At 46.9% G+C, this 12,632-nt stretch overlaps 1 protein-coding gene across 3 annotated transcripts in view; it reads left to right on the top strand.

Annotated features, from left to right (window-relative positions):
• The window catches only part of DPP7 (dipeptidyl peptidase 7), a 28,215-nt gene that overhangs the window by 14,501 nt on the left and 1,082 nt on the right, over positions 1-12,632 (top strand). For 2 of the 3 annotated variants that reach the window (XM_036394237.2, XM_036394236.2), the window contains exons 6-12: positions 1,277-1,358; positions 7,001-7,167; positions 8,312-8,372; positions 10,182-10,300; positions 10,384-10,540; positions 10,856-10,920; positions 11,754-11,824. In XM_036394237.2, coding sequence (XP_036250130.1) covers positions 1,277-1,358; positions 7,001-7,167; positions 8,312-8,372; positions 10,182-10,300; positions 10,384-10,540; positions 10,856-10,920; positions 11,754-11,824 — 722 coding nt within the window. Of the gene's footprint in view, positions 1-1,276; positions 1,359-7,000; positions 7,168-8,311; positions 8,373-10,181; positions 10,301-10,383; positions 10,541-10,791; positions 10,921-11,753; positions 11,825-12,632 lie in introns of all 3 variants that reach the window. The other variant, XM_036394238.2, reaches the window with a different exon arrangement.

Below are 12,632 nucleotides of genomic sequence, written 5' to 3' on the forward strand. Positions count from 1 at the left end.
CAAGCACTATGTGGTTTCAAAGTACTCCCATCTTCAGTGTGGAGGTTGCTCTGATTTGCAATTTATGCATCTGAAATCTGATTGTTCTTCTTGCCGAGAACACCCATGAGAGCTGTTAATCCCAATGAAGGCACATGGAATGACTGCAATTCCTCCTGCCTCTGCTAAGCTGAACTGTTTCTGGTCTGTAGGGGTCCTCATGCCAGGCAGTGCTTGGCAGCAGCCCAGCAGTGCCTAGAGGAGAGCTCAGCCATCACAGCAGCCAGAGCAGACCTGCTCCTCTGTCCCAGACTAAACTATTCCCACACTCCAGTTAGAGCCATTAGCAGGTGAAGATAATAAGCACATCCAGAAGGATTTTTGGAACTCCTAAAGGGATGCCCAGGTAAACAGTGAAAAACTCTAAAATTATTTATTTAAACATAATTATCCGACAAAGGCAGAATTACGAAGAAAAGAAAGGCGCCAAATCTGTTTTTTAATTGAGGGTGGGTCTTTATAAGAAAAATGCCTAGCTAGTGACTTGTGGTTACTTACCTTGCTCTAGCCAGGTAAAGAGACCTCAGAAGAACCCTAATAATTCTTCTTGTTACAAAACACTGGTTGCCAGCAGACCTAATCTGCCTTACAGCTTGAGAGAGGAGAAAGAGCTTGAGTTCTTTGGGCCTTCAATCACAGAAACAACTTCATCCACCATAACCAGTCACAGCTCTTCAAACCTAACTTAAAGTGCTTTTTCAGGATCAGTAATGGTTTTCCTAAGAAAAAGGACATGGTCATTTGGCAGGCCACTAGCAGGCGTAAGAAGAAAAGCAGATCTTGGTCTTGTACTTCCAATGCATAACTGACTTCTCCTATGGCTCCTTCTCACAGGCAAAGTGCAGTTTCAAGGACTCTGCTCTGTGTTTAAAACCAACAAAATCCTTATGACCTTTGCAGCCCGCCTCTCTCTGTGAGGCATGCTGCATGTTCTCTTGCTGCTTTATGTTCAGTCTGATGCTCCATGAAGGGTAGAGTGTTCTGTCTGACAGGTCATCCCAGCCAGACCTGGTGACACAGCTGCTGCTTGGCTTGAGCTGTCCAGAGTGTGGCTTCTGCAGAAACATGCTGACTCTTTGAAAGACAAGGCAGAAGCACTGGTGTCACTGCTCATGGAAATGCAAATGAGGCCAATAACCCCTGTCATCTTCTGGTCTTTCTGGCAGTTCTTTGTGTTGCAGCCTCTTAAGTATCTCCTGTGGGAAACTGTCATCTCATATCTTTTCTGTCCCTTCAGGATTTTCAGAAGTCCAGCCTAGGCTGTGTCACAGCTGTCCGTAAAGCCTTCCAGCAGATCAAGGACCTGTGCCTGAGTGGAGGTAAGAAGGGAGCCCTGCAGATAGCTCCCAAGGGCGGCCAGCATTCCCAGACATGGGGGGAAAATGTTGATACTGCTTTACCTCAGCTAGTTGTTCAGATAAGTCAGTGCAGATGCCCATATGGCTTCCTCTTTCTGCTTGTACAGTTTATATTTTTCTTTTATTAACAGTTTCAGTTAGCATTAAAATTGGTAACCAATACTGAAACATAAGTGTGGTGTTACATTTTATTTAAATGGTATACTCTGTCTCACCCCTCAAAAATGTACCATTTATTCCAAGCCTGTCATCCTCCCCTGAAGTATCATGTATCTGTAATCCCATTGGCCAAAGTTTTATTCTGCGCCCACCTTGAATCTCCCTGTTAAGCTGTGCGAGGGAGACCAGGCTCTCTTTTGGCTCTTTTCTCCCTAGGCCCTTCCCTTCCCGAACCTTCCCTTCCTGGAACCTTCCCTTCCCTATGCGTGTGGTGCCCGTACCTTGAGCGCCCACTGGTCCTTCTTGCCCTGCCCCCCTCCCACCACCCCACTGCCCTGTCTCTCCTTGGAGTAGACCAGCCATCACTTGTGCTGTTGTCCTTGTCCCTAGAGTGGATGTAGGTTGCTAAACACCACCCAGTGCAGCAGCAGCAGTGGCAAGAGACCTTAAATCACTGAAAAAAATATATACTTGAAGTGTTTAGTTTTTTAAAAATCTCTCTCTGTAGTCCTGCCTTGATGTGTGTTGGAGTCAGCATAGGAGGTTCCTGCGTGCTGTTGGGACTCCTCTTTCCTAAAGACTGTCCTCAGAGTGTGAAATGCCCCTTTCCCTGGCCCTGGTGTGGGGTTTTGGGGAAGGGGAGAGGCAATGTGTGGTCAACGCTTCTGCTGGACTCCTTGCTCGAGGCAAGCTGCTACTCCCCCCTCCTGTAATAGCTACACGCCTGTCCAGACCCAATCCAAGGCAGATCCAGCCTTTCTCAGCTGGCTGTTTCGGGAGTGGGGGCAACGGAAGGATGTTGGCTCCATGCACAGAGCTTCCCATACTCCCCTTGCAGTGTTGTCTCCTGTGTTAGTCATGTCCCCCCACCACCCCAGAGCCTCGCCCTCACCCAGCACTCTGATGGGCCCTGGGCTGGGAGAGCACAACTGTCCATCAATAAAGGGAAGCTGAAGCATTTGAAGGGAAAAAAAACCAAAACAAAACAAAAACAAACAAACAAACAAAAAAAACAAAAAAAAAAACCCCACAAAACTAGGGAGAAAAGAGCCAAAGAGAGCCTGGTCTCCCTTGCACAGCTTAACAGGGAGATTCAAGGTGGGTGTGGAATAAGACTTTGGCCAATGGGATTACAGATACATGATACTTCAGGGGAGGATGACAGGCTTGGAATAAACGGTACATTTTTGAGGGGTGAGACAGAGCATACCATTTGAATAAAGTGTAACACCACAGTTCACCCTTTTTTTGTTAGAAAGAAAAGATGAAGATAAATATGACAATTAACAACTTTAAAATAAGCAGTAATTAGACCATTTTGCAGCATAAAAATAAATACAATTGCAGTGAGGATTATGTTTTAAACAGTCCATTTGACTTGATGTTTGCCTTTGGTGGTAGGTATTGTTCAGTTCTGAAAGGGTGCTAAATAGTTTGGTGGGAAGTAACCTTTTTTATTTTTCTGGAATAGTTAGGGGATTGGTAAAAGGCAAGGTACAGTTATTTTAACACAGCACAAAGATAAAATGAGCATTTAGTTGTAATAAACAGGTTATGTGGGTCCATACGGGTGAGCGCTTAAAGGGCTTCAGCCTTTGGCACTAAGCTCATATGAGAGTTTTGGGATTGGCCTTTTCAGCGTGACTGGCCCAATGGTGTCACTTTTTCCAATTGGCTTTTTGGACCACCACAGCCACCCCTTTTAGGCTGAGGTGCCAACTTCTGCTCCCCCTCTCAGGGACAGGGAATCACCTGGAGCCCCCCTGGACTCCAGGCAGGTTTGCGGCCTCAGCTTCTCACCCTTTGATCTGAGCTTTACTGATTCTTTCACCTTCCAACTGGTTTAACCCAGAAGACCCCCCAGTTTTAGGTCTTTAAAAGAAAAACAAAAAGAAAAAAAGGAAATTTGGCTTCAGCTACTACCTATACTCAGGGAGCAATCACCACAAAAACCATCAAAATACTTTCCCAGACACCATTTTAGGTTATCAGTCACCCTCAGAACCTACTGAGGACAGCATAAACCCAACAACGATTTTGATTCAGCAGTCTAATACTATCTGAACACTCACTATTAAAGAAACAATCGAAAACTGCTTCTCATTGGATCTACCCTTGTGACCTGACAGGCCTCTGTTTTCTAAAACTGAAAACAGGACAACCTGCAATATGAACACACATTTAAACTAGAAAAGCATAATTGTAAAAACTACTTCATGGGGACGAGAGGGAAATGGAGAGAAGACAGGTATTGGATAAGAATGATAAAAAGGTTAGAGGGTTTTAGGATAAAAAGTTCTAGCTGACAAGCTCTTTTCAGCTCAAGTGGATAGGGATTGGGAATTGGGGAGGTTACGGGGAGCCAGAGACTCTGCGAAAGAAAAACCTTTTCAGGGTACCCTGCGCCTTCGAGCAGTTTGCTCCCAGTGAACTACCCAAAATAAGAAAAAAAGGGGTATGGATTGCAGAGAAGGATATTATCCTGCTCTTGGAGTAGTAGGGGAAGGAGATCATAAAGTAGAATTTTCAATTCAGTGAAATATACAAGGCTGTTAAAACTGGTATTACAAAATTACTTAAGCTTTGGGTTTTGGTTTCTTAGCTTCTTCTCCTTCCAGCTCCTACCCTGTGGGATTTGGAAGGCGGAAGGTGGCAACTAGGAGTTGGAGGGGAGAGACAGGGAAGGGGCGGAGTACGGGGGAGAAAAAGCGGGAAGAAAGGGATTTTGGGGAGGAGAAGTAGAAGATGGTGCCGTGCCATGTGGCTGGAGCAATCTTGGCTGACACATGGTCATGGCTGTGTTGGATCTTTAGGCCATGCAGCCACAGCACACATGGTGGTAGCCATGTTGAGGCTTAGCCGTGTGGTTGCTGTGCCGGGCTTAGCAGGATGGAGTGGATTCCCAGGGATTTGTTTAGGGGAAGGTGGGTTAGGGATGGAATTAGGAAGAAGGAACAGTGACGGGGGGAGAGAGTAAGACTGAGGAAGGAGGTCACAGAACTGACGAAAGCAGTTTTGGGGAATATGGGACTCAGGCAAAGCTGAAATCTGCTTCCTCACCTGGTGGCTCCCCTGCGGAAACTGGTGGGCTTTGATGCCTTCTTTCACTGCTGCTGTGGTCCAGGGCTCAGGCTTGGCGGTCTGCACAGCCCATCCACTCTGGGCAGGGGGCGGCAGGCTTGGCCCTGCTGCCACAGCAACGGTGCTGTGAGTGGCAGGCAGGGTGCACTCCATGTGGCTTCTCTGGGTGCCGGGGCGTGTGGCAGGCCTGGGCCGCGCTGACTGGTGGTGGTGGGATGGTGGCATGGTGTCTCATGGGGCCTCTGCACGGTGGTGGTGGGGCCGCGACTGCAGCCTGGCGTAGCCACCCACTGTGGCAAAGGCGGTGCTGAAGTGGTGTTCTGCGGGGTTCTGCGCTATGCCCGTGGGGTGATGGAGGTCCATTTTCATCTTAGGGTTGTTGGTGCTCAAGCCTAGTGTTGGGCGCCATTGTTGCTGTTTGTTTGTGGTCCCTGGGAAGTCCCTGGGGGACCCCTAAACCGTATGTTCACTGGTAACAGCAGGCAGGCAAGGAGACTCCACGCAGCTTCTGAGGGTCCTAATTTGATGAGGTTTTATTGGAGGTCCCACCCCCGGGAGCAGCATGGTTTCTGAAGGGGGGAAGGGGGAGAGAGGGAGAGCCTAGGGAGAAAAGAGCCAAAGAGAGCCTGGTCTCCCTTGCACAGCTTAACAGGGAGATTCAAGGTGGGTGTGGAATAAGACTTTGGCCAATGGGATTACAGATACATGATACTTCAGGGGAGGATGACAGGCTTGGAATAAATGGTACATTTTTGAGGGGTGAGACAGAGCATACCATTTAAATAAAATGTAACACCACACGTAAGTAGTTCTGTGGAGCTTTGCACAGTGTTAATGAAATCATTTTTTTGCACCAAATTGCAAAACCACTTGCAGGTAAAAACCACTTGCATAGTATTTACAGTTAGTAAAGCCATATGTTTCACCAGATACTTGTCCTTAATATCCACACCATGAAGAGCTGTTCTGGTGGGTATGACAGCTGTGTGACTCAGCTCTCTGGACAGATCTGAGAAATATGTGGAGGGCAGTCTAGGTCCTGAAGCAATCATCCAAGTCCCTTTCATCTCCAGTCTTGGACAGTTAGGATAGACTGGTGAAGACCTCTGCAATGGCTCCTAAGTAGGCTGGACCAGATGCCACGGGGTGATGCAGCATCTCCTGGAAGCCATATGTGGTGTTGGGACAGATGTAGTGGCTTCTGGGTCTGTCTTGAGCCTTGGTCTGTCATGCTGTGTGTCAGGAGCTGGGTGCCTCCCAGCTGCTGCTGGTCCTGGAACTGCCAGAGGAGCCCAAGGGATCCTTTTAGCTTTGGGTAACAGCAAGAAGAATGTTACTATTAACCAGTCAAGCTCTTTGAGCTCTGCCTGGGGCAATGCTTCCTGCAGCTGGGTGTAAGGTGGTCATATTTAAGGCTTCAGCCCTCAAGTATGTATCCAGAGTCAGGTCCCAGGCCATGGTTTCCAAGCAAAAGCAGCCATGTTCTAGTGGTCAGCTGTAGAACAGGATGGGGACAGGATCTGTGACTCCAAAATGTGGAGGATGAAAATCAAGGGAGCAGCTTTCTGCAGCAGAAAAGCAAAGGTGTATGGGTACACCTTGAAGGAATGTTTTTAAAGATGTATTTCCTGACTCCAGCTGACCTCTGCATCCCACTGATGTTTGAAGGCATGTCTTGAGATCTTGAGAATCTTGAGAATCCTTTGTGAGGACTGTTCTCATCTGGTAGTTCTTACTGTAGATGCACCCTCCTCCCAGGAAGCTGCACTTTTTTTTTTTTTCCCCTAGGGGTGGTGGTGGTGTTTATTTTTTTGGGATTGGGCTTTTTGTTTTCTTTAAAAAAAAAAAAAAAAGTAGTTGTTTTTTTTCTTCCCTCTGCCAGTTTTTCCAGCTTTTGAATCTCATTGGTTCCTAAATGTTGTACCTTGCTCTCCTGCACGAGAGCTTGCCTGGGGTGCCTGCCTTGTGGGACACAGCAGCCCGGCCAGGGAAAGGGCCTGCAGGCATGAGCAGGAGCAGCCATCAGGGCACGGGAGAGGACAGGCTGTACCAAGCTGCTCTACTCAGTGTTTCAGCTGGGATCAGTTCTGTCCTGGCAGGTGCTGATTCCTCCAGGCTCCTCCGGGAGCTCCATGAGGGGCAGAGCTTGGGCTCTGGGCCACACAAGGTTGTGACACTGCTCAGGGAAGCTATGCCTGAATGTTCCGTTAATGTGTGTAAATTTAGATGCAATGTGTCCTTTCCACTAAAAACATCATCTTATGTTACAGCATCTTCTTACTCCTGAGTGAAATGAGATGCTGAAGCTTGGTATTACTTTCCTCTGTTGAAGTTTGTGTCTTTTATTTTCCTTTCTTTTGCAGCCTATGATGAGATCAGCAGCAAAATGGCCACATGCAATAAGATCTCTAACAAGGAGGATGTTTACCAGCTGTTTGGTTTTGCTAGAAATGCCTTCACCATGATGGCCATGATGGACTATCCATACAAAACCGACTTCATGGGTGACCTCCCTGCCAATCCAGTGAAGGTGAGGACATTGGTGTAAGTGGGTGACTGGAGCTTAGGACACTGTCAGGCAGACACCATTGGTGTTGGTCACAGAGTGACAGGGTGTTGGTCACAGGGTGACCAGTAGTGGTGGATGTTGCAGCCCTTCCAGTCTGACAGTAAATCTACACAATTGAAGCTTCTCTGTGATGGTGACTGCTGAGAGGTTTGCTGGAGTCACTCCTATTCTGCTCTGCCTTTACCTTGGACACAAACACCTGTGCAAGCTTGTTGGCTTCAGCTTTTAAATACTAAAAACTTGCAGCTTTAAAAAAAGAAAAGTAGTTTTGTTGTAGCCCATCTCAACATGCTTTCAGAGATGTATTTTTCTTGGTGGGTAAGGATGAAGATGTGAAAATCAGGCTCTTTTGAAAGTATTACCCAGGAAAGCTGACATACCTCAGGTATAATGCAGAAAAATACCTGCTGCTATGGGGGCTGGGAAACGGGTGAACTTTCAAGAGAATCACAGATGGCAAAGTGTGGGAAAAGGGCCAAGTCCTCAAGGGTTTACAAAGACCTCTAAGACACCAGCTGCTTTTGAAAAGTACCAGCTTTGATCCCAGATCACCAGAGGCTGTTGCAATTCTCGGTGTCTTCTGGTGTGTTGTCAGGCCCATGGGACTTCCTTTGCCTCTGGCCTTGTGGCATTTAGGGTTCTTGTCCTACCTGGAGCACACTGTGCAAGAGGTCTCATAGACTCTGCTGCACTGGAACTCTGGACATGCTGCCTCTGGCTCCACTAGGCATCCAGTTTCCTTCTAGGGTCTGTTTAATGACCTCTAAAATGGAAATAATTAGTCTGCACGTTCCCCCCAATCCTTGAAAAGGCCATTAAAATAGTGATTGTAGGAGGAAATGTTGTGTATCACTGTGGCTCCTCCACAGCTCCCTAACTTGGTGAAGGAACTGTCTGCCTTTGTCCTGTCTCCTTGCTTCTATGTATTTTGTTGCTACAGGGGGAGAAGCTAAAAACTTCCAGACCTGTTGCATTAGGCCTTTGGAAAACTTCTGAACCATAAAATATGTAAATAATAATTTTAATGAATCTTCCAGCTTAGCCCTTCCACAAAGCAACTGGTAACTGTTCTGTCTGCCATTTGCCTGTAATGTGTCTTACCCAGGTTGGCTGTGAACAAATTATTGCCCATAAAGACCCAATTGAAGGCTTGTCTGCTCTTGTTGGTAAGTTAATATTATCAGTTTGATCTTTTATGTACCAACACGTGTTCTAGAAGCACCTATCAGTAGACCTGTCACATTGCTGTGTCAGGGGAGCTAGTATGACTCTGATCTCTCTCTGGGACATTTTGCCTCCTGTTGATTTTGTCTGTTGGGATGTCTCACAGTGGCCCATAGGCTCATTCTCTCACCTTTCCCAACTTATTCTTGTCATGTTTCTCAGGCATTGAAGCCCCATAGCCTGTTGTCTGTCCATGAGATGTGGACTTCTGAGATACTTAGTTCTTTCCTAGAAGTTTACCCATACTCTGGCTCCAGCAGTCATGGGCTCAGTGCACATTCACTGAAGGAAGTTTTCTGGTCTCCTTGTTGAGAACAAGTCCTGTGGTCTTAATCCAGGGGCAAGGCAATCTTAAATACATCTTGTGTACACACATATACATTTATCTCTGTGAGCACTTATTTTGTCAGCCAGCAGTGTTTGTAAGGAAATTATTAATAGAGATAGAATTCAAAGAACTTTAGAAGAGTTCCTCATAAAATCTCTCAAGTTGCTTATTAAAAATGAGTTCTACCTTGGTCATTACACAGAAAAACAGGTTCTGAGTGGCACCAAAAAAAAAAAAAATTAAGGAATTCTAACAAATTTAATGCAATTTAGTATGACTGGGAGCCAATTTTTTTTTCCAAATGATGTATGTGCTTCAAGTCAGAAATATACCAATCCTTAATCACTGCTAAAGATATTTGGCTGGCAGCTAGAAGGTTTCTTAAAACACTAATATCTTGACAAACACTGTCAGATCTACTGAATGTATTCACATGCTACTTCTTCTGTGAGGAAGAGTGGTAGTCTTGTTTCTTTGAGATGAATAAGCCAAGGGTGGATTTCTTCCTCCCAGTTCTTGGTGTGCACCTCATGCCTCTCCCTGTCTCCCCAGCTGCATTCACTTGGTGGAGTTTAATCATACAAGAGGAATGATCCGCCATAACTTTAGGCAGGGGACTGGCTTTCCTCCATACTTGACCCTCTGTGTCATACAGGAAAACACTTTTTTCTACATGTGCTTCATCAGCCCACCTCCTGCCTGGCAGAGTGTAGTGCCATGGGCTGTGATGCAGAACTGGCAACAGGTAAATGGGGACAATGCGAATGGAGATACTGATTGCTTCCAAGGCAATAATACTCCATCTCCTTAATGTGAATCCATTCCTCTACCTGCAGAGAACCAGACTAGCACTTATCCATCACATCATGTCTCAAGTGGTTTTGCTGTCACATCAGGTTTGCTTGGTTCATGATAAGGGAAACTAGTGTCCCAACATCTGTTTGAACATCACAGGGCTCAGGGTGCCAGAGTTTTGATCCACATTTAGCAATCAGAGCCTCAAAAGAAATTGAATAAAATACCAGAATGGCACGGCTTGGAAGGAGTTTTCTTCTTGGGAAATCAGAGGAGTAAGCTGAGCAAGATGCCGGAGGGACCTGCTCTACTGGGCATAGCTGAAGCCCTGCCTGCTATCCAGGCTTTTAACCCATTACAAAAGAAATTGTCTAAACAGGACAATATTGCATTGAACTGGGGACAATAACCAAGTTTGTGTCATCTGAAGGAATTTGTCAGCCCCGTGTAAAAGCTTTGCCATAAAGCTGGATTTTAACCTTGCACAGTTCCAGGCTCTGTGAGTTCTGTCCCATCCTTGCACACTCACGCAACCATTAGCTTGGTTTTGGCCATGTAGTTTCATGTGGGAGATGATGGGTGAGACAGCAGTTACTGACTGGTTTTGTGCTGTGTTCCCACCTGGCAGGGGTGTTCTACAACTCCTCTGGCTTGGCACAGTGTTATGACATATACCAGCTGTACCAGTCCTGTGCTGATCCCACGGGCTGTGGCATCGGTTCAGATGCAGAGGCTTGGGACTACCAGGTAAGAGGTTAGAGACCCCAGCAGGTTTCAGCTGCTGTCCTGTCTATGCCCCTGCCCCATGGCAGCTCTTGCACTTCTCTTAGGTTTGCACCGAGATCAACTTAACATTTAACAGTAACAATGTGACGGACATGTTCCCTGAGATGCCCTTCACAGAAGCTATGCGTGAGCAGTACTGTTGGAACAAGTGGCGTGTGAGGCCGCGAGCACACTGGCTGCGGACAAACTTTTGGGGGGAAGGTGAGTTGTGCTGATTGCTTGTCCCTTTGTGTTACCCTGTAGCTGTCTCCCTGTTTCCTCTGTCCAGCTGAGCCCCATGAGGACAGGCACAGCACACTAATGAGTCCTGGCAGAAAGTCACAGCCTTGTGCTGACTTGAGCCAAACAGACCTTTCTGTATCTCTTTGGTAGAGAAGAGGATAACATAAAAACTACCAGTAATTTGTTCAATTTTTTGATGTTTTCTGTTATTGGCATGTTTGCTGCCGTAGCCAAACACATTTGGATAACTGGGCAGGAAGGAGACCTCTCAATTATGAACTCTCTGAATTTCAGACCTGAAAAGTGCAAGCAACATCATTTTTTCAAACGGAGACTTGGACCCGTGGGCTGGAGGTGGGGTAAGCATGTGCATTCCTGTACCCTGAGCACAGAGCAGCCTTTGCAGGTGACATACTGCCCTCCCTCCCTTTCAGGGCAGCACTGGTAATTCAGTTTTAACCTGAGTTTCTGTGAGCAGCTGTTTCATGATGAACCACTGAACCACTGAGGGCTCTCGGGACACTACACTGAGTAGTGTCCATCAGCCAGGAATACTGATGGAACAAATGTGGCTTCACTGGTGCAGACACGGCGGGACCTTCCTTACCCCACACCCAGGGTCTGAACCACAACCTGGTGTGTTTCTGTGTTCGCACGCAGTTTCAGTGATGCCGGCCACGTGCTCCTAGCTCTCTCTAGTCTAAGCACACTTGGTGAGACCAGGTGGATGCTATGAGCAGTGATGCAAACTAGATGTTTTGTCTTAGATTCAACAAAACTTTAGAGTGCTGTCAGTGTCCAGTCTAAAATTTAAAAACCCAGGACTGGATTTTGTGTTAGTTGAGCTCCTGATTGAATACAGAAGCTCAGTGTTTAAGGCTGGCTTGGAATCCCACGAGGAACAGGCTGCTTAGGGTGCATGGGTCCAAAGGAGACCTAACTTCCTGTACTGTACAGTACACTACCTGTACTAGAATCAGCTGAAAGTTCCCACTTTGTGGAAAACATTCCCTTCATTTGGGACAGGTGATCTGCTTCATTCAGACTGTTAGCTGTGGATACCAGCTGTACCAAGGATGTCTTCCCATGCTTTTCCTCAGTCTTGCCCAGATCATGTTCCAGTTTTCAGAACTCAAGTCCAGTTCTTCCCAGTAACTTGGTGAGAACTGATCTTTGCTCCTTCTCCTCCCAGATAAACAGCAGTCTCAGCCCTTCACTGATTGCACTTACCATTAAAGGAGGTGCCCATCACCTTGATCTCCGGTAAGTACCAAACTTTCCTTTGCCTAGCAAAATCCTGATTCCCTGGGTATTTGATCTCAGCAAGCCACAGCCCAAACAACCAGGAGATATTTTAGAATCACAGAATCATAGAATTGTTGAGGTTGGAAAAGATCTCTGAGATGAACCCAACATCACCACCATGTTCACCACTAAACCATGTCCTCAAGTGTCACATCTTCAAGTTTCTGAATGCTTCCAGGGATGGTGAATTCAACACTTCCCTGGGCAGTCTGTTCCATTACTTTGCAACCCTTTCCAAGAAAAAAAATTCCCTATTCTCCAATCTAAAGATCTCCTGGTTCAACTTGAGGCTGTTTCCTCTTGTCCTGTCCCTTGTTACCTGAGAGCAGAGCCTGACCCCCACTGGGCTACAATCTCCTGTCAGGGAGTTGTAAAGAGCAAGATGGTCCCCCCTGAGCCTCCTTTTCTCCAGACTGAGACCCCCAGCTCCCTCAGCCATTCCCAGTGCTCCAGACCTTTCGCCAGCTCCATTCCCTTCCCTGGACATGCTCCCTCCCTTCCATGTCCTATTTGTCAAGGGGGACCTAAAACTGACCTCAGGATTTGAAGTGTGGCCTCACCAGCGCCTAGCACAGGGCAAGTACCTAAAGAGGATGGGTACAAGGCTATTGCAGCCCCAATGCAGAAGAGTGATCTTCTTCCCCAGCACAGGCCCCTTTCAGCCTCCAGGGATGCTGAGCTGTGCAGAACTTGGCACTCAGCTCACCTACTGTCATTAGATCATGTTCTTGCACAGGGGTTGGCACAAGTGTGAGACAGCCTGCAG

This window comes from Molothrus ater, chromosome 20 (assembly GCF_012460135.2).
Source record: "Molothrus ater isolate BHLD 08-10-18 breed brown headed cowbird chromosome 20, BPBGC_Mater_1.1, whole genome shotgun sequence".
In the NCBI taxonomy this organism is placed as follows: Eukaryota; Metazoa; Chordata; class Aves; order Passeriformes; family Icteridae; genus Molothrus; species Molothrus ater.